Below are 21,789 nucleotides of genomic sequence, written 5' to 3'. Positions count from 1 at the left end.
AAAGTACTCTCTGAGAAGTTAACGGTTCAATGCAGCCATTTTTTAACATCTAAATATCAAATTATTTCTGGGTTACAATTAATAAGTACTGTCATTGTTTTCAATGAAAATGGTCAAAAAGAATCAAAAATAACTTCTTAGTAAAAAGCATTTAGCATTTTATTTGTCTATTAACTTATAACGCCTGGTGATGTTGCCAGGCAGGCCAAAACTCCACAAATGCAAAATGAGCTGAAATTTCAAGCTGTCTTGTCAAACAACTCTTACACTAAAAGGGTATTATCATCATTTTCACAATTTCACAGTATTATTCCAACCTCATATTGTGGAAATATTTATAAAACACAGCTAAATCTAGTTTTTGACTGCACTGCCCCTTTAAAATCCACCACACTAAGCCCATTAAAAACGAAATGTAAATTTGTGCTTCATATAAAACTATATAAACGTGTATGGACACAGTAATTGATAGTGTTGTTCACTTCTGTTTTCGTTTCAGTCAGTGTGCAGTCTGGCCACTGCAGAGAGAGAGAGAATTACCACACTGGGTGACCCTCCTCCCCAGTTTCCTGGCTTTGAATCTGTTCACTGTGTATCAGCTCAAAGCAATATGAAGGCGTATAAAACCTCTGTCTATCTCCCTCTCACAGGTCCCCCTTTCCTCCATTATAGCACCATGCAATCACAGCTGCGTTTGTATAGCTTTACCCACTGGGCCATCCATCACAGGTGTCTGATATTGCTGTGGAAACTGGCAGCAGCCATCCTGGCTCTTGGCAAACACCATCTGGTTGAATCCAAAATGGCCTCTGGCAAAACCTCATGACGCTAAAGACTTTCTTGCTGCTTTCGTCTTTGGGCAACCCTCTCCATCACACAGGATAGAATAACAACACATTTATTTTACCTGGCAAAGCGGTTGCTGGCAATCTGAACTTAGTTCATTACAATGACAGAACGCTATGACAAAGTCATGAGTGAGAGTGTGAGTAGAAGAGAGAGAGAGAGAGAGAGAGAGAGAGAGAGAGAGAGAGAGAGAGAGAGAGAGAGAGAGAGAGAGAGAGAGAGAGAGAGAGAGAGAGAGAGAGAGAGAGACTAGCCTCACTAGCCTCAGCACTCACCTAAACGTAAAAACAACTAACAAAACCTCATCCAGAGACATTACTACTTCACTGAGATTAGGGTTGGTTTGGTGATGCTGATTGCTGTTGGAGACAGAGTGGTCGTTCCACCAATTCCTTTTAACCTTTTAAGAAGTGTAACTTGGTCAATTTTTGGGGGGGATTTCACCTAATTTTAACATTCTGTCATAAAGATATGACAGAAAATATGCTCTTTATGACAGAATGTTAAAATTAGGTTGGTCGAATGACCACTCTGTCTCCAACAGCAATCAGCATCACCAAACCAACCCTAATCTCAGTGAAGTAGTAATGTCTCTGTATTTCTTTTCCCAACTTCATAAAAAAGGTAAAAGAGGTAAAAAAAAAAAATACTATGGTACGTGCCAATTCAGTGCCAAATAAAGTAACAGGGTTGACGGTAAAAGGGTTGACCATAACAGGGTTGACCATAACAGGGTTGACGATTTAATCTTAAATCAGCCATGAATTCCCTTATGACAGGGAGAACGGAAGCTGGTTGTGTGCAACAGGGAGTGGCAATTTAATGCAAGTTTCACAAAAAAAGGTCATTGCTAAAACATTTCTAGCCTGCCTATCTACTTCTAGCCTGCCTATTTGTTCAGATCCCTGCACCCCTGGGGGTAGAGTGGGAGTGGACAGGCTTAGGGCCAGATGTGTGCCCTTTTCCATATTTTATAGGGTTATATTAAGCTCATGGCCACTCTTCCACCATTGGCCTCCCAGCGCCTGGTTCACTCGGTTTTAGACAGGAGGTCCTCAGTCTACCCACACACCCACACCCACCCCACCAACCATACATAATGTCCCACAGAGAGGGTTGACCCATGCTGGGATGGGGACAGGCTATGTTCCATATGCTCTGCTGGACTTCCTGTACACTTTGAATTAATTATCAATAGACAAAAGAACAATGACCTCAAAAGACATGCTTGTCTCCACCCCCCTCCAGGTGTCACCCATCTTCCCCATTATCCCCTGTGTAGTTATACCTGTGTTCTCTGTTTGTCTGTTGCCAGTTCATTTTGTTTTGTCAAGCATACCAGCGGTTTTCCCTCTGTTCCTGTCTCGCTATTGTTCCTGTTTTCTTGTTTTTACCGGTTGTGAACTTTTCTGCCCACCGTCCTATACCTTTGTCCCACTACTCTGGATTACCAAACTCTGCCTGACCTGAACCTCAGCCTGCCTGCAGTCCTGTACCTTTGCCCCACTGCTCTGGATTATCGACCCCCTGCCTGCCTTGACCTGTTGTTTGCCTGCCCCTGATGCTGTAATAAACATTTACTTCAACACAGTCTGCATTTGGGTCTTACCTGAAACGTGATATTAGTCTTGCTAGCAATTCAGCTCCTCTTTCATAAATCATGGTGGTGAAGAAATTTCCCATGTCAGTTTGTCTATAGTATGCAGTGGTGTAAAAATGCTTGCAAGTTCTACTGAAGTAGTTTTTGGGGGTATATGTACTTTACTGTTTATATTTTAGAATACTTTTACTTCACTACATTCATAAGGAAAATAATTTAATTTTTACTCCATACTCAACACCCAAAAGTACTCATTACATTTTGAATACTTAGCAGGACAGGAAAATTGTCCAATTCACGCACTTATCAAGACAACATCCCTGGTCATCCCTACTGCCTCTGATCTGGCGGACCCATTAAACATTCATGCTTCGTTTGTAAATTTGAGTGTGCCCCTGGCTATTTGTAAATTTAAAAAACAAGAATAGTGCCATCTGGCTTGCTTAATATAAGCAATTTGAAATGATTTATACTTTTACTTTAGATACTTAAAACCTGTTGGGGCTAGGGGGCAGTATTGAGAATTTTGAAAAAAATATGTGCCCATTTTTAACTGCCTCCTACACCAACTCAGAAGCTAGGATATGCATATTATTAACAGATTTGGATAGAAAACATTCTGAATTTTCTAAAACTGTTTGAATGGTGTCTGTAAGTATAACAAAACTCATATGGCAGGCAAAAACCCGAGAAAAATACAACCAGGAAATGATAATTTTTTGGCTGTACTATTTTCGAGTCATTGCTAATAGATCACAGTGACAAAGGATTCATTTCGCACTTCCTACGGCTTCCACTAGATGTCAACGATCTTTATAAAGTTGTTTGAAGCGTCTATGATGAACAGAGACCGTATGACAAGGAAGAGAAGTTGACGTCCCTGGGATGTCGTCACTTCATTATTGCGCGCACCTGCGTGTTCATGTGAGTTCATGTGAGGCGAGACATTTTTCAAAAACGTTTTTCAAGACACAGGAGAGGTCGGGTTGAAATATTACTGATGTTTCACGTTAAAAATGGCCCTAAAGATTGATGCTAAACAGCGTTTGACATGTTTGAACGAACTTAAATAGATTTTTTTTTCCTTTTTGTCGTGACTTTCCCCCCCCCCCCGCCCTACTTTTGAGTAGCCTACCGAAGCGCTAACAACATGGAACAACTTGGAATTATTTGGACATAAATTATGAACTTTGTCGAAAGAAACCAGATTTTTTTGTGGACCTGGGATTCCTGGAAGTGCCTTCTGATGAAGATAATCAAAGGTAAGGGATTATTGACAATAGTATTATTGATATTAGATGGTTACAAGATGGTGCTAACCTGTATATCCTAGCCTATTGTTCTTAGCACAGCACCCCGTCTATTGCAAAGTGTGATTTTCCAGTAAAGTTATTTTGAAATCTGGCAATGTGGTAGCATTTACGAGATGTTAATCTATAATTCTTTGAATGACAATATTATAATTTACCAATGTTTTCGAATAGTAATTTTGTAAATTGTAACGCTGATTCACCGGAAGCATTTGAGGGGAAAAAAAGTCTGAATTTCACCGCTACTGTAAAATGCTGTTTTTGGATATAAATATGAACTTGATGGAACAGAAAATGCATGTATTGTATAACATAATGTCCTAGGAGTGTCATCTGATGAAGATTGTCAAAGGTTAGTGCATAATTTTAGCTGGTTACGCCTGTCTTTGAATTGACAAAACATTACACACAGCTATTTTCAATGTACTCTCCTAACATAACCTAATTTTATGCTTTCGCCGTAAAGCCTCTTTGAAATCGGACAATGTGGTTGGATTTAGGAGATGTTTATCTTTCAAATGGTGAAAAATGGTTGATTGTTTGAGAAATTGAAATTATTAGATTCTTGCAGTTTTGAATTTCCCGCCATGGTCTCTTGACAATAAATCCCAATACCGGGATCAGGTCCTCAATATATATTTAAAACCAAATACTTTTATACGCTTACTGAAGTATTTTACTGAGTGAGTTTTACTTGAGTAATATTTTCTCTTAACCTGTTAGGGCTAGGGGGCAGCATTTGCACGTCTGGATAAAAAAATGTACCCGATTTAATCTGGTTACTAATCCTACCCAGTAACTAGAATATGCATATACTTATTATATATGGATAGAAAACACTCTAAAGTTTCTAAAACTGTTTGAATGGTGTCTGTGAGTATAACAGAACTCATTTGGCAGGCAAAACCCTGAGACATTTTCTGACAGGAAGTGGATACCTGATGTGTTGTATTGACTTTAAACCTATCCCATTGAAAAACACAGGGGCTGAGGAATATTTTGGCACTTCCTATTGCTTCCACTAGATGTCACCAGCCTTTACAAAGTGTTTTGAGTCTTCTGGAGGGAGATCTGACCGAACAAGAGCCATGGAACGATGATGTCCCATTAGACACCCGGCGCGCGAGTTCATGTTGGGTACCCTCGTTCCAATACGTTATAAAAGAGTATGCATTCGTCCACCTTGAATATTATTCATGTTCTGGTTAAAAAAGGCCCTAATGATTTATGCTATACAACGTTTGACATGTTTGAACGAACGTAAATATATTTTTTCCCCTCGTTCATGACGAGAAGTCCGGCTGGCTTAGATCATGTGCTAACAAGACGGAGATTTTTGGACATAAATGATGAGCTTTTTTGAACAAAACTACATTCGTTATGGACCTGTGATACCTGGAAGTGACATCTGATGAAGAGAATCAAAGGTAATGGATTATTTACATAGTATTTTCGATTTTAGATCTCCCCAACATGACGTCTAGTCTGTATCGCAACGCGTATTTTTCTGGGCGCAGTGCTCAGATTATTGCAAAGTGTGATTTCCCAGGAAGGTTATTTTTAAATCTGGCAAGTTGATTGCGTTCAAGAGATGTAAATCTATAATTCTTTAAATGACAATATAATATTTTACCAATGTTTTCTAATTTTAATTATTTAATTTGTGACGCTGACTTGACTGCCGGTTATTGGAGGGAAACGATTTCCTCAACATCAATGCCATAGTAAAACGCTGTTTTTGGATATAAATATGAACTTGATAGAACTAAAAATGCATGCATTGTCTAACATAATGTCCTAGGAGTGTCATCTGATGGAGATTGTAAAAGGTTAGTGCATCATTTTAGCTGGTTTTATGGTTTTGGTGACCCTGTCTTTGACTTGACAAAACATTACACACAACTCTTGTAAATGTACTGTCCTAACATACTCTAAATTTATGCTTTCGCCGTAAAACCTTTTTGAAATCGTAAAACGTGGTTAGATTAAGGAGATGTTTATCTTTCAAATGGTGTAAAATAGTTGTATTTTTGAAAAATTTGAATTTTGACATTTATTTGGATTCAAATTTGCCGCTCTTGAAATGCACCTGCTGTTGATGGAGTGCACCACGGGTGGCACGCTAGCGTCCCACCTAGCCCATAGAGGTTAAGGTATATTCACTTTTAGTCAAGTATGACAACTGGGTCATTTCTCCACCAATGAGAGTATGTCGAAGTCATGCGAGTCAGTTGTTTGGCTCTTCATGTCAATACCACATCTGTTATGGTGTTTCTGTGATGCAATAGACAGTCAACAAACAGAGCTCTTGTAAGAGGCAGAGGGGCCTGTATTTGTTTCATGTGAAATAAATGTCAGACAGAGATGCAGACATCAGTTCCATCTGACACAGAGGCCACCGTAACAACACCAGACACACAATTAAACTGTACGCTGAGATAAAGGAGACAAAAACAAGCGGCTGATTGACAAGTCCACAAGGTTGCCACCGCTGTTCCATTTCTCATGTTCCTGAAGTCTAACAAGAGTCTGGGTCAGGATGACACCGCCAGAAATTAGATCTGACAATTGGCTGATATGAGCATTGCCATGAGAGATTGCAGGTTGAGTTGATTCCAAAGGCTTAGAGGTGAAGACAAGACCAGTCGATTGGCTGACAGTACACTGATAGTGCTTTAGTGCACACTAAATAAGGAGGAAGTGGAAGAATAGGACTGTATTCTCCTCTGTAGAAAGCTGATGTACCCTGTGGGATCCTTCCCAGTCATGGCTCATATATAATATGTTACCAAATGTTAAAACGTGAGGATCAAGATCACAACGGAAAGGAAACAGTTTGCCCATTATGTTTTTAAACTTTTCATAGGACACTTTTTGGAGTCTTTTTTGAGCTGGTTTGAGAGGGCAGTCCTTGTCGTGCTGAGATGAGGGACATATGAAGCCATTGAGAAGACAACAAATGCATGGAGTCCCAAACAATGACTCCGTTTTCAAACAGGACCAGCAACACTCTAGAAGGACATGAATATGCTGGAATTGAAGTTCCTGTGAGAGTTAGAGTTGACCGGGTGTAGAGATCACCTCTGGTGTCTGCGGAGTGGAAGGAACTCAACTGTGGGTTAGTGAAGCAAATAATACCCTCCTCCTCCAGGTAAATGATAGCAGCACCAGAAATAGGACCTCATTGGGTATGCAGCTCAGCCACGACCAACGAACGCAGCCACACGGCTCAAAGCTCTGATGGGTGGCTGGCATTGGCACCGCCCCCTGAGGAGGAGTCTGGGAGATTCAGGGCTCGCTCCGTCACCCTCCAACAGGTGAGCCACCCACCTGTCCTTTGTGTACCAGCCGAGGAACGAGAGCATACCTGTCAACCAGACTGGAACAGAGGGGAGGAGAGAGAGAATGAGACACAGAGAGACAGAGAGAGAGAGAGAGAGAGAGAGAGAGAGAGAGAGAGCAGAGAATGACGGAAGAGAAAGAGATAATCTGTTGAAATAGCTCTCTGAGGATTTTCTATAAAATCGATACTTTTTGTCTGAACATAGATGGGGTAGTGCTATGTATGTTGATTCAGGTGCAGACAGACACTGGTTGAAAAGATGGACCAAGTCATTACTGCCCTGCCATGTCTGTTCTCATCCTGGCACCTTGAGATGATGTTGTATTCACCCTGCACAGTCGCATTACTCATCATCTGCTGTCAACACTCGTCATTTTCTCCTCCCTTCTTCCCGCTGCACGGTCACTAATTTTCTCATTTTGAAAGGACGGCTACTTCTCTTCTTTGAAAGCTCAGCGCCAGTCCATTTTCTGCTATGACTTTCATACAGGCAGTCAATTTGAATAAAACGCATAAAACATGATTGATGTGTCACACCCTGATCTGTTTCACCTGTCCTTGTGATTGTCTCCACCCCCTCCAGGTGTCGCTTATTATCCCCGGTGTATATATCCCTGTGTTTCCTGTCTCTCTGTGCCAGTTTGTTTTGCCTAGTCAACCAGTATTTTTCCTAGCTCCTTTTTTCCAGAGTCTCTGTTTTTTCCTAGCCCTCCTGGTTTTGACCCTTGCCTGTCCTGACGCCGAACCTGCCTGTCTGACCACTCTGCCTGTTCTAACCTCAAGTCTGCCTATCCCCTTGTACTGTTTGGATTCGGACCTGATCACTGAACCCCTGCCTGTCCTGACCTCGAGCCTGCCTATCGCCTGGTACTGGTTGGACTCTGACCTGGTTTATGAACTCTCGCCTGTCCCAGACCTGCCTTCTGCCTAAATATCAGAGCTCAATCATCTGCCTCTTGTGTCTGCATGTGGGTCTCGCCTTGTGCCCTTATATGATGGATCGTGGCCTTTCTCCCTGTCATTATCAATAGTTGAAAAGGAATCTTCCGTAGACTAGATACAAAGGCAGTTTACTGTAGCTGTCATCACCATTACATGAAAGTACCTTGAAATCACCAACCCCTTATGACAAGGCATTACAACACTGAAGATCATGTAAATCCATTCTACAACCATCTAGATACCTGGAGGATGAAAGTGTGAACCAACAGACCTCTCTCTCTCTTTCCTCCACCCTCCCCTTCTCTCCCTCCTTTTCTCTTTCTCTCTCTACCATTCTCTCTCTTTTTATCTCTCCCCATCCTCCATTTTTTCTCCCTCCCTCCCTCTCTTTCTGATAAATGTGTTAAGCACTGATAGAAAATTCTCTCCATATCTAACCACCCCAGCCCAAAGGCATCGGGCAACAGGACACAGTGTCACTGCCACAGCAGAAAAACTGTTAAGCAGATTTACGTGCACACTTACTGGTGAAAAGAAGATGGAAAACGATGACATTTTCCCACATGCACTGTCTTTCAAAGGGCTGATGTCTCTTTTTTGCCCTAGCTGAATAAACGGTTTAGAATGTAAAATCAAATGTTGCCTTTCCTCCAACTGTCCAAAGACCTAAAACCCCAGAACACACACTAAAGAGATGCACATCACATGAACCGAAGGGCAGCCAGAGGCATGGCCAGAACGACAATATTTAAGGGGGTTTATTTACATTTTAAGGTTTCCTGTTGCGCGAGTCCTGGTTGCTGAAGGTTTGCGTTGAGGTTGTGTTGTGATTTATATTGTGTATTTATTACATTCATATTGTGATTTATTTTGTTTGTGTGTCTCCATGATGAGGAGGATACTGTATGTCGTTGTGATTTCTTCCTCCACAATACGGTCAATTTTAGGGAGGTGTGTATTTCATATGCATAGCCTTTTATGGTGAGATTACCTGTCCAAAATTGTAATCAGTAATGGAATTTATGGATTACCCAAACTCAGTAACGTAATCTTATTATTTTCTGTTACATTAGAAGAAGACAAAAATATCCATCAGACACATTTGGTGTGTCATCATAGTGGTGTCTGACTTGTGGTCAGACTCGCTCATGTGGAACAAACTTTAACTTGCGCCTTTTTTCAATGCTGATTTGAATGTCATTGAGAAAACAGAAAGGTGTTATAACATATTTTTTCACAAACATCCTTTCTGAATTTAAAAGTAAGCCAAGATGTAAACATCTAGTGTTTCAAAAGTATCTGTAATCTGATTACAATATTTTCGATGGTAACGTGACTGATTACAGTTAGTTCTTTGTAATCAGATTACATGTAACTGATTGCATATAATCATCTGGGGATCCTGCAACATCCATGGAAGTCGCATACATTCCTGTGCTATGCAGACCATTGATGTTGCAGTTTGTTCCTACACATACTGCAAAATCATGTGCAAGATTTAAATCAATCTGTTTTTCTTTTTATGCCCACACCTGAGAGCTGCATCTAGCGCATGCTATTTCTGTGCGCTGCATGTAGGGGGTGCTACCTATCTCCAAGGGCAGAGCATCAGATTCACTGTCCTGTGGATGCATTGGTAGGAGAGACACGCTTTGCCTTTTTTTTACCTCTTCACAGGGCCAGGTGTTGTATTCAGATTCCCCTTGAAAGCTGTCCTCTGCTTTGCCCTGAGATTTTTTATGAATTCTTTTTTGATGAAATGATCTTCGGTGCCGACGATCACGGTGTATGTGAGGGGCAGCTGGGAGCTGACAGTGTAGAGGGTACAGAGGCAGAATAAACCTCCGCCACCTAAGCCTGATACTACCTTATAGTCTATCTTCTGTCTCTCTCTCTCTGAGCATTTATAATAATATCATGGTTGTCAAGGACGATAGGCCTGAATTGAATTACCCATCCCAGAAGAATGTTAAACATAGAATGACTAGAACAGTTTTAAAGCCTCTCAGACCACAGTAATCTGACTGCACCTGTAAAGGACGTCACACTGCTTGCTTAGTGGGCACCACTTCTTCCTGATTCGGCTCACACCGAGGCTTGAACCCAGGACCTCTGCCTTGCTTGCACACGTGACAGCCCTCCTAAAGAGTCTTACCAGTCGGCGCCACGCAAAAAGCTAGCTATACGCTGGCGCAAGTGTGGCCACTTCAGGCTGAGGGGTAAGTTTCACACATCCCCATGTGCTACACATGGGTACATCCAATATGGTTATTATTTTTCTATGGTGTCAAACTCCTTACTGATCCCAGTGTTGGTGTGTAATATGAACAGCAGAGTATCCTTAGTGTAGGTAGCGGACCGTCAGTAGGAGAGAACCACTCTAACCTCCCATGTTCCCCATCGGTCCCTGTTTGAAAACTGCTGCACTCTTTATCTTCCATTCACAGGGAGAACACCTTGCCTGAGTGCACACACACACACGCACGCGCACACGCACGCGCACACGCACACACACACGATGGCAAACACCCCAGGCAACAGATCAACACGTTTTTTTCTCAGAGGGGAAGTGCTGATAGCGTTTTCCTTGGATAACAGCAGACAGAAACTGATCTTAAGGTCCTCAGGGAGATGGATGGAGAGAGAGGAGAGAGAGTGAAAGAGGAGAGAGAGAGAGCGAGAGAGAGGGGGGGCTTTGGAGAGATGGGGGTGGGGGTTATGGACAGGGAAAAGCACATTGTCAGATATTATTAGGCTCACCAAGGTACACCATCAGGCCCCTCAGTACCTGCCAGGGAAGCCACTCTGTCATTTATCTGTGTGGGTATGACTAAAGCAGAGGCCAGACAACCCTGTCTGAGCTACCAATCAAATGAATCTCTCCATCTCAGTGCCTTTCTGAACAAGCAATTATCATGACTACCTCCATCTCAGACCGCTCCACACAAATTAAGCTGTAAGTGGTGTCTGAGGCTCATTCAGTAGTTTGGTGCTTTTGTACCACTCAATGAGGACAGATTGATGCTGCTACTTTTCCAGTCTTGTTCGGAAAAGGCTCATGCGATGTGGCTAGATGAGGTAATTCTGAACATCGATGTTAAAACTTCTGAAAGGTTTGACTCTGACTACAGATACATACAACTCCCCCAAAAATATTGTTATTAGTCTTTTCACACATTGCAGTGGATTGTAAACTCCCTTCAAAGCTGGAATGGGTTGTATCATGGTGTCATTTCTAAAGCATGCAGTGTGAAATTCTGGTCTCCTTTCTTGAATGTTGTCCATATGTTATCGCAACACTTAATCAAGTTGATTAAAGCAATTACAGTGTTTCTTTTTCTTCTCTCAAGTTTTCTCCAAAGAGTACACCAAATACACAGAGGGACCTATAGGATAAACCTAACGTCAGGAGATGCCGATGCCGATAACAAATATCTGAAACCTCTTTGAAATCAGACCCATTTAAGTCGCCCACAGCGGAGTGATCCTGTCGTTTAGAGTTCACATCTATCTGGTTTCACATCTGTCTCAGACACCGGCGGAAGAGAGGGAAACAGCTGTTTGGGTGGAATCAGACCTGGGCTGCATCCTAAATGCTACCCTATGTGCTACTTTTGACCAGAGTCCTATGGGTTTGTTGTGCACAAAATATGGAATAGGGTGCCATTTGGGACGTCGCCCTGGAGTTACCTGATGTGATGCTTTGTATTTCAAAACGAGCCGTGAAAGGAAGTCTGGTGAACATTGTGATTCCATCCACACTTAGGTAAGAGAACAAACAAGCCCATAAAGGCGCCTAGGTAATTGGGTAGCGTTTAATATGCAGAAGAGATGGTGAAAATGGCTTATTACTAATAGGTTGCCCAGATGGGAGGTGGAGTCTGGGATTGGCTGAGTGTCTATTTACTAAAGTAGCGTGTTTTTATTGACCTCTCTGAAGACAATAGCGTCGGGGCAATGCACTCTCTGGCCACTTTGTAAACGACAAGCTTTATCAGAATGTTTGTTTGTGTTTTAGTTATTATTAGTTATTAGTTATTTCAGAGTGTTTCTCTCTCTCTCTCCATGCAATCTACGGATACTCTGGGCACTTTGGCTGGAAAGTGTTGTAATTTTCAAAGCAACTCGACTAAAGACACAGCTCAAAGCTGACGCTGGATAGATGCACTTACTGCCCTTACTACTGGCAAATAGATTACATCAACTCTCACCTTGAACACTGCATACTCCAGATAACAAACCATTCATTTGAAAGCCACGGTGCCATTGGAAAGTAGAAGGTTTTTGCCTGTTTCTCCTCAGGAACACTGAGACGTTAAGGCAGGGTGTTGTAAACTAAGGAAGAGCACGTGGATGTCTGAGCTCCTTACCTCAATCTGTAGCAGGGCCTCTTCTCTCTGGCGAAGGGCCTCCACGTCTTCCTCACTGATCTCTGAGAGGAACGCTTGCTCCTGTCCATCCCCCTCGGAGCTCTCTGCTGCACCGCCAAACAGGGGACCCCCCTCCTCACACAGCTCTGCAAATGGAGTCTGGGGACTCTGTGCACACACACACGCACACGCACACGCACACGCACACACACACACACACACACACACACACACACACACACACACACACACACACACACACACACGAACAGACAAACAAACATTGGTAAACAAGAGAACATTATATTATTAGATTTGTTTTGAGAACACCAACATACATTGCTTCTGTCTTGCACCTCTTTCTCCCTGACTCCACTAAAGGTCTAGGCCAGACAGTGTGATTCACAGCACAGGGCTAACCCCTGGCTGGTCGTCTGTGCTTGCCATGATCTGAGTCACAGTACCTGAGTCAATCGGAGAGGCTAGACAGTGGGGGGAAAACATCCTGTACCCCCGGAATACAATTTCACCTCAACACAACTAGAATGTTTTACACTTTAAATATATCACTCTAGACAGCTGCCACCCCCTCTTCACACTGTTTACCCAAGTTCAATCAAAAAGGACGAGGACCCTTTTCTTTTCTGTGCAGACAGTTTACTGAGCTCGCTCTCCTTTCAGCATGCTCAATGGAAACGTGGGAGTCGGTCACTGAAAGAGGCCCACATTGATCTGCTAATTTTGACCCCTAATTGCATATGTATGACATTGATAAAACCCTGAGGTGGCTTTTGTTTTTCCTGCCCACAGTGTGACTCATCCAATCATCCTCTTGTTCCTCTCTTACTGTGGGTAGCTTCTTCAGTATGGAGGTGGGAGGGGCTAGAGGGGCTAGAGGAGGGCCAGTGTCTTTGGTCTGCCCACTCAATGTGCACCACACAGCCTATCTGCTCTGCCTTCTGTGCTGTTCTTGCTTTTTGTTGACAGTGAATATGTACCATCTGTTACAGTATTGTTACTGACATCCGAGGTATAGGTCCCTAAATTTCAGACCAACTGCTTTTCCCTAAAACTGCAGAAATGTAGTGACTTGTGAAGAAATCTTCCTTATTCACATTTATGAAAAAAGGAATAACTTTCGCGGTTCATTGAAGTTTCTTTCTTACTGAAGATAATCACTGTTACGTAACCTGTCCTTATATCTGGAGTCTGAGACGTTTTCCTCTTGAGCCAGCATAATGAAAAGACCTTGATGAAATTGATTCAGCAGAAAATAAGCCTTAATACATAAGCCTCTGGTGTCCTGATGCTGTAGGGTTCAGGGGTGTGTAAGGAGAACCTTGATACCTGAGTTTGTGTATTCTCCAGCGGGTCATTTGAGTTCAGTATGATTTCAAACGAGAACTCTTTCAGGGAAAGTTAGGGATAATGTGAAAAATGTTTCAATAACATCAACATAAGTTAAGGCTATTTGCATTGATTTTCAGGCAGCGCTCAAACTTGACATGATCGTACTGATATTATTCCAGGACATTACAGTGAAACCATGAGGAAGTTTAAAAGGTTAAATGAAGATCAGGCAATGACAGCCTAGCTACCAGCATGGACAGCTAAATGGAGACATTACTGTAAAAAATATCTGGTTGTTTTTACAGTAACTTACTGGCAGAGAGTTACCTGTAAGTTACTGTAAAAAAAAGGTTCTGTATGTACTTTACAGTAATGTACTTGTAATACCCTTGTTTGAACCAGGTATTGAGTTTATTTGTTATAATTAATTGGTTATATATTTAAAAGATGATTGAATTGCTCCTAAACTGTAATGTTGTTAATGCATTATGCTTTTTGAAGAAATATTTATTTAATGTACAAGTGAATAGTTTGTTTTACTTTGAAGTTTAAGTTTTGACCAATAAGGTCGCTTGTTAAGTTGTGGCCAATGGGAGTTGACCTGGTTAACGGGAGGCCTGGGAAAAAAAAGAGAGGGAAAAAGACGTTGATGAAAGGATGGACGTTTTACCTTAGGACGGTTGGTAAAGAAATTATAAAAGAAGACGACAGAACTAGAACAAAACCCATACCTACTAAGACATGAAGGGAAATACATATTTTATTTTATAAAAGAGTTATAATTTTGTTAAAACTTAGTAAAGAATGAAGCTACCGTCTCGTCGTGGAGGTATTTGCCAGCATTGAGGTTAGCCTAGCATCGTGTGACACCGGGAGATAATTGCTTGGGAAGCTTAACGAGTTCGTGTTCCCATGGGATATCGGTTACGGCTAAGGAGTACTGTCTGCATGGGTAGCTGTGCTTGCCTTGGACTTTGTGAGGAAACCTGCATGGAACTGCCATACTTCGCTGAGGGAATATCTACCAAGCAGTGAGTAACCACAACGTGAGGTGCTTCTGGATATTTTTGGGTGTCGTCATTTTTTTTGAGCTCCAACGCGCGCCAACGGTTTATTTTTAAGCAAACTTCAAATAATTTGGACACGGGTTGTGCACGACTCATTGGGGATTCTTTTTTTCTTTTTTTTTTGATGTTGTGTCTGAAAATGTATTTGTGTTTAAAAATGTTTTAATACACATATGGAACGTTATGTATATTGCCTTGGTGGAGTCATTGATTGTTTTAATTTCATTTAATGCATGGGATGTTTTTTCCTGATTCAATAACAGAAACCTATAATCATTTCATCTGAAGTTAATACCCTATTGTCATAACCCTAGATAGTTTACAATAGGAATTCTTATTGGAGATGTCCTTCTCACCTAACATCCCATGCTGCTGAGATACTCTGCATAAGTTAATATTGTGAGAGTCATATTCGAGCCTGGTGAGAGGGTTACATACTGTTAAACATTTATTCTGAATTTACGGTTATATACTGTTTTTTTTACAGTAACTTACAGGTAACTGGATGCCAGTAATTTACAATGTACAGTGACACAGTGTCACATACAACACAGTAGCACTACACAGTGCATCATAAAGGATGTCTGAGTTTCTCATTAGCTTTATTGAGTGCTTTTGATAAGGATCAGTGCAGTTTTCAGTGTTGTTATTGCCGGTGTGATATATGAATAAATTCAATCATGATTTAATTGTATTGTGAAGAGGTAAAAAAAATCAGCTCGGGCCCTCTTAGAATTCATAGAAATGTGACACCTTCAAAATGATTCACTGTTCATTCATCTCTGACTTAGAACAAATTACTTTGGTGTATTGTTGTTTTAGTTGTCTCCTCTCCTGTCCCCAAAGGTGTTCTAAGAAGGCTATATATCTCATGTAATAATTTGTACTAGATGTCTCCACAGGAGACAAAATTCTCCGTAGATTTGGGGAAAGAATGACGGGTTACACAGAAGAGAGAGAGAGGTCTCCAGACACAATGCTTTCTGGTGTATCAAAATGATACCTGTTATCTGACCTCAAGCCAGTTTTTATATGGTATAGCCCATGACTATGTATAAATCATAATGTAGACATACTAGTTGTCATGATTTTCCACTGTATGTGAGTGAGTCCGTCTATTTCTGTGGTGTCTGATTGAATATTGATTGGATTATAATTTTTCCAATGAAAGCGTAAAAAAGGTGGATGGATAGAATCGTCACACGGTATCAGAGTCCATCTCGTCCGTTTTTTTACCTACAGTTATTTTTTTCTAGTTCTTCTAGGCTATACTGTCTGTGGCTCATATTCAATACCAACCTATCTGTTGTCTCCTCTCTGTCTCGCTCTCTCGCTCTCTCTCGATCTTTCTCTCTCTACCTAACTTTCACCTGCGTCTCTTCCTCAGTGAAAAAAAGCAGGATCATCCTATCACAGATCTTTTATCATACCACTTCCTCCCCTGAAGGGATGGGAAGATCTGTGTTGATGTAGCCGGGACAACTATGTCCTGCAGAATGTACATATAACCCAGCTCAAACCCGTAATGTGTCTCTCCCTTTTGAACTTTTCAACTGACATAGAAATACAGATAATGTGTTGAAAGACAGTGGCAGTATCGAAGGGACTTGGCTGTATGGCTAATAACATTTTTGGGAGTGGAGAGAAGAGAGGGATAGAAAACAGAAAGAAAAGGGAAGAGAAGAGAGGGGAAGTGAACTGAGAGAAGAGTGAAGAGAAGAGAGGAGACACTAGACAAAGCTTCAAAGAACCTCTCATAAGAAGGCAATCAAACAAGGAGAGCCAAGCTTATTATCTTTGTCGCTAATGAGCGTTGTCACCTTCACAATGGAACAAAGGCCAGTACAGACTGATACACCGTGCATCAAACTCACCTGCTTCATTTCTGTCTGTGCCGGGGGTAGCAAGGCCCTCGAACGGTCTGCAATTTTCTGAAGAGACACAAGAAAAGAGAGAGCACAATAGCATGAGAGAAGAATTTAGTTGATATTGTAAAACATACTGTATATTGCAGCCGTGTTGCAAATCAGCTCTTTATTTTTTATGTCACAAGGTCACCATTCTCTATAGAACAACACCCCACTAAACAGAAGAGACGACATGAGGCAATGCAAGGGAACCTTTTGCAGATCTCCATAGCGTTGAACCGACTCTGAGAGTTCTGTCTTAAGTCTAGTCAGATGAAGACGATCTTGCTGTGAAAACAAGAAAATAAGAACGAAGATTAATGACAATTATATTAATTTATGTCTCTGCTTCTGTGTATTTAATTAGATACAAAGTCTGGAAAAATAGATGAAAAAAAAGCTTTTTAATTAACCCGTGTAGAGCCAGTGATGATGTCAGAGAGTTGTTTGATGAGCTGACTGGTGCTGGTGATGACTTTGTTGGTTTGCTGCTGTGTAGAATGTCTGGAAATGAAGAGAAAGAGAGCCAGAGAAAATTACATAAATACATAGAGAAAGAAAGAAAGAGAGTAAAGGAGAAAGAGAGCGAGATAAAGAAGGAGAGAGTGAAAGAGAGAGAAAGAGACGCACATAGTCTTTAGCCTCTAAGGTGGTATGAGTGAGGTTATTCTCGGGGTCGTGAACTCTGGAGGACGTGGCAGGACATGGCAGCTTTTATCCCCTGGCGCTGGATTCTAGAACGGACAGTGTGCATTCTGGGCTGGCAAGGGTGACATCTCAGAGTTCCATGGGAGAGATTAAGTTCAACCAATTAAGTCAATCAATATTAACGACAGTCTGACAGAGCAGAGGTAGGGCTAGACCCTATCCAGTGGCACTGTGAGGGGCGCTGGGTGTTCTTTCTCTGCCAGGGATGAACAAATAGGAGCCACCCAGGCTTTCACCATCAAAAAACACAGCCACTTACAAACTACAATGCTGCCCAGTGGTGGGAGTATGGAGGTACACTCATTATGGATATAGCTTTCAGCCAAGGACAATATGGATTTTTATGTTGAACGAATGAACCCCAATTATTGTCTACAAACATATTTATTATCAAATAGTGGCAAACGTGTGGATGGCGATTCAATCGATAAGTATCATTTTAGACAATTCAACTTATGGCTCAATTGGCCAAACAGTACATTGTGAAGACAACACAAAAAGATACATGCCTTCAGTAACTTGACTGATTTCAGACACTCTTGTGATTATGGAAATCATATTCAAATCTCTGATAGACAATAGTCACATTTGCATGCTCAAAAACATTTTCTTGCACTAATATCAATACTGACTGCCTGTACCTTTTCACATTTATTTTCAACGTCTCCTCCCACACACTCATTTACTGAAGCATCTCTGGGTTGTTCCATGAGAGTAGTGCCTTTTCCGTCCCTTTGATATTATCAGTCGAAATTGTGCACCAATATTGCATTTTAAATGCCTGTTATATTACATAAAATGTCCTTTAATATAGACCACATGAAAAATGCAATACATTTCTTCTAGGAAGATTGCAAGCCACTTAATCCCCCAAATAATCTCTACATTTTCACCATCATTGTAAAGCCCTAGTTTCTGTCATTTCTGAAGATTATTATTTATTTATGTGATTAGTGTCCCTCATTTTAAGGTCAACCCTGTTACATGAACTGAACTCTCATTTTAATATGGTGAAACTATTCCTTTTAAATGTTTTTCTTTTATAGAAACAATAAACAAATCATAGTCTAAAAGCAAGTGAGCTTGTTCTACTCTTTTTGGCCATTTTCTGGTGTTTTATGGTGAAAAACTGAGCATAACACATCATCCCTGTTATCTATAGATAGGCAGGATAGAAATGTTTTAGCGATTACCTTTTTTTTGTGAAACTTGCATTAAATTGCCACTCCCTCTTGCACACAACCAGCTTCCGTTCTCCCTATCATAAGGGGATTCATGGCTGATTTAAGATTAAATCGTCAACCCTGTTACGGTCAACCCTGTTACTGTCAACCCTGTTACATTATTTGGCACTGAATTGGCACTTACTATAGTAATTTTTTACATTTTACCTCTTGTTTTTATGAAGTTGGAAATGTGCTCTTTATGACAGAATGTTCAAATTAGGTGAAATCAAACATTTTTTTTTGGACCAAGTTACACTTCTTAAAAGGCACTGAATTGGTGGAACGACCACTCTGTCTCCAACAGCAATCAGCATCACCAAACCAACCCTAATCTCAGTGAAGTAGTAATGTCTCTGGATGAGGTTTTGTTAGTTGTTTTTACGTTTAGGTGAGTGCTGAAGCTAGTGATATTGTGTTGAGGCAACATGGTGGATGAAACTGAACTGGTTGAAATTAAACTGTGTCTGTGAGCTCTTATGACCTTAGAAATAAGCAGTCTGTCTCAACAGAACCCTGCTGGCTCGCGCTCTCTCTCTCTCTCTTTCTCTCTCTGTCTCTCTGTCTCTCCATCGCTCCATCTCTCTCTCTCTGGAATAAGTAAGGAGAAAGCCATCGGAGGTGACTGATTGCAATTCACATGATATTTTTACATACTTTCCTGCTGCTGAGTCCCTACTCTTGAGATCTTTGTGGGGGCGCAAGTGACTAACAGATCTCGATAGCTTTGTAATGTGGTACGTCAGAAGAGTGTGGGGGGTCCTCTACAGTGGGCGATGTGAACCGAGAGAGTTTGGCACAACATACTGCTTGGTACAGTGGCATAAACCTACACAGATGATCCATAGCAACTAACTCTCTAGAACAGGTGCAAACTGATAGATGAAACTGATATAGATCATAGATGATCCACGGGAATTCATTAAAACAGGTTATAATGGATTCTTATGTTTAGTACATGAAGCATTGGACGACAATGATAATGTTGATGATAAGTGCTGTGTTGTATGCATACATTTGACATGTTATTTGTTGCATGGTTTTAAGTTAAAACCATTGAAGTACAGGTTATCCAAATCCATGTCATACAGTGAATACAGTGCAGACTTGAGGACAAAATAATTAGAATATTCACCGCCTGTGTATTAGGTTAACTCATATCATGCCTGCCGATCCAAAGGCACAGTCCTTCTCCACATAGATCAGACATGTTGTTCCTGTTGTGACGTTATGGTGCATGAACTAGCCGAGAGTTTAGCGTAATCCTCTGGATGTCTGAGAAGTCTTTGACTGAACCGTTAAACGATGACACATCAGCCAGAGGTTTAGCCATTTTATTAATCCCTTTGGTGTGTGTGTGTGTGTGTGTGTGTGTGTGTGTGTGTGTGTGTGTGTGTGTGTGTGTGTGTGTGTGTGTGTGTGTGTGTGTGGTGTGTGTGTGTGTGTGTGTGTGTGCGTTTGCATGTTTCCTTACCTTCCTAAGATACAACAGAAGGTCACAGTCAAGTTTATTAGTGACAGTATGCAGGTGGATTTAAATACAAGCTTATTAGTGACAGTATGCAGGTGGATTTAAATACAAGCTTATTAGTGACAGTATGCAGGTGGATTTAAATGCAAGCTTATTAGTGACAGTATGCAGGTGGATTTAAATACAAGCTTATTAGTGACAGTATGCAGGTGGATTTAAATGCAAGCTTATTAGTGACAGTATGCAGGTGGATTTAAATACAAGCTTATTAGTGACAGTATGCAGGTGGATTTAAATACAAGCTTATTAGTGACAGTATGCAGGTGGATTTAAATGCAAGCTTATTAGTGACAGTATGCAGGTGGATTTAAATGCAAGCTTATTAGTGACAGTATGCAGGTGGATTTAAATACAAGCTTATTAGTGACAGTATGCAGGTGGATTTAAATGCAAGCTTATTAGTGACAGTATGCAGGTGGATTTAAATACACGCTTATTAGTGACAGTATGCAGGTGGATTTAAATACAAGCTTATTAGTGACAGTATGCAGGTGGATTTAAATGCAAGCTTATTAGTGACAGTATGCAGGTGGATTGAAATACAAGCTTATTAGTGACAGTATGCAGGTGGATTTAAATACAAGCTTATTAGTGACAGTGGATTTAAAAGCACTTAGAGCACACTTTTGATCCAGCATGGTGAACCAACTCCAACTTTCAGCTGCATCAGGGTCAAATGATTGACTAGATATTTTTCCTGGATATTATAAGTAGCTCATCCAGTCCACAGCTACGGACTCTAATTAACCCATTTAACATCAGCTTTTACATGTGTTCTGGTACTACCGGTCTTGCATGAATAGGGGAAGTAAAGCAGTATTCATCTCCTGCACAACATTATGAATGGCTGTTTTCATGAGTGGTTTGAATGCAGAGTGACAGAGACACAACACAATTAGTCATACACCAAAAACACAGAGGACATACTTTCTCTGGCTTTAAGGGGCATCCTTGAAGCTCAACTTATTTCTCCCTTCAGAAGCTAGCGTCACTGTACTTTTGCTTGGCCTTCAACCTCGAGATATCTCTCTCACTCTCACTCTCTCCCTCTTTCTCTCGCTCTCTGAAAAAAACAGGAAGTCTATTTTCTCACTGTTTTCTACTAGGTTGGCTTGGTTCTTCCCACAGTGGCCAGAGAATTACAGTGACATGGCCCTGGTTCTGAGTTCACTAATACACTGAGGACTGTCTGTCTGTCTATTTTTCCCCTTCATTTCCTCTCTCCAGATTTAGATCAATATTTGAGGACTAGGGTGGGGAGGTATGGAGAAGGTCTCTCTAGCCGTGTCATCCCTGGGTCACTACAGGGAGCACCAGGACAGAATGTACTGTACATCAGACCTGGGTTCAAATAATATTCAGAAAACTACCTTTAGTGTTTGATTTAGCCCAGCATTTCCCAAACTCGGTCCTGGAGACCCCAGGGGGTGCACGTTTAGTTTTTTGCCCTAACACGCCATTGATTCAAATAATCAAAGCTTGATTCTGAGGTCATTATTTGAATCAGCTGTGTAGTGCTAGAGCCAAAAAACAAAAGTGCACCCCTTGGGGTCTCCAAGACCGAGTTTGGGAAACACTGCTGTAGACTGTCT

General features: G+C 41.2%; 1 protein-coding gene across 2 annotated transcripts in view; it reads right to left on the bottom strand.

The window, feature by feature from the left end:
* LOC106579417 (t-SNARE domain-containing protein 1) overlaps positions 1–21,789 on the bottom strand; it is a 126,181-nt gene that overhangs the window by 63,518 nt on the left and 40,874 nt on the right. For both annotated transcript variants that reach the window (XR_006760537.2, XM_045701587.2), the window contains exons 5-8: positions 17,149–17,239; positions 16,949–17,023; positions 16,703–16,759; positions 12,412–12,579 (exon numbers count right to left, since the gene is read on the bottom strand). Coding sequence is in view for 1 of the 2 variants with exons in the window: in XM_045701587.2 (XP_045557543.2) it covers positions 12,412–12,579; positions 16,703–16,759; positions 16,949–17,023; positions 17,149–17,239 (391 nt within the window). In the remaining variant the exon portion in view is untranslated. The remainder of the gene's footprint in view (positions 1–12,411; positions 12,580–16,702; positions 16,760–16,948; positions 17,024–17,148; positions 17,240–21,789) is intronic.

Source organism: Salmo salar, chromosome 02 (genome assembly GCF_965601325.2).
Source record: "Salmo salar chromosome 02, fSalSal1, whole genome shotgun sequence".
NCBI classification, from domain to species: domain Eukaryota; kingdom Metazoa; phylum Chordata; class Actinopteri; order Salmoniformes; family Salmonidae; genus Salmo; species Salmo salar.
The sequence above is the reverse complement of the archived record's forward strand: the minus strand, read 5'-3'. Positions and strand labels throughout refer to the sequence as shown.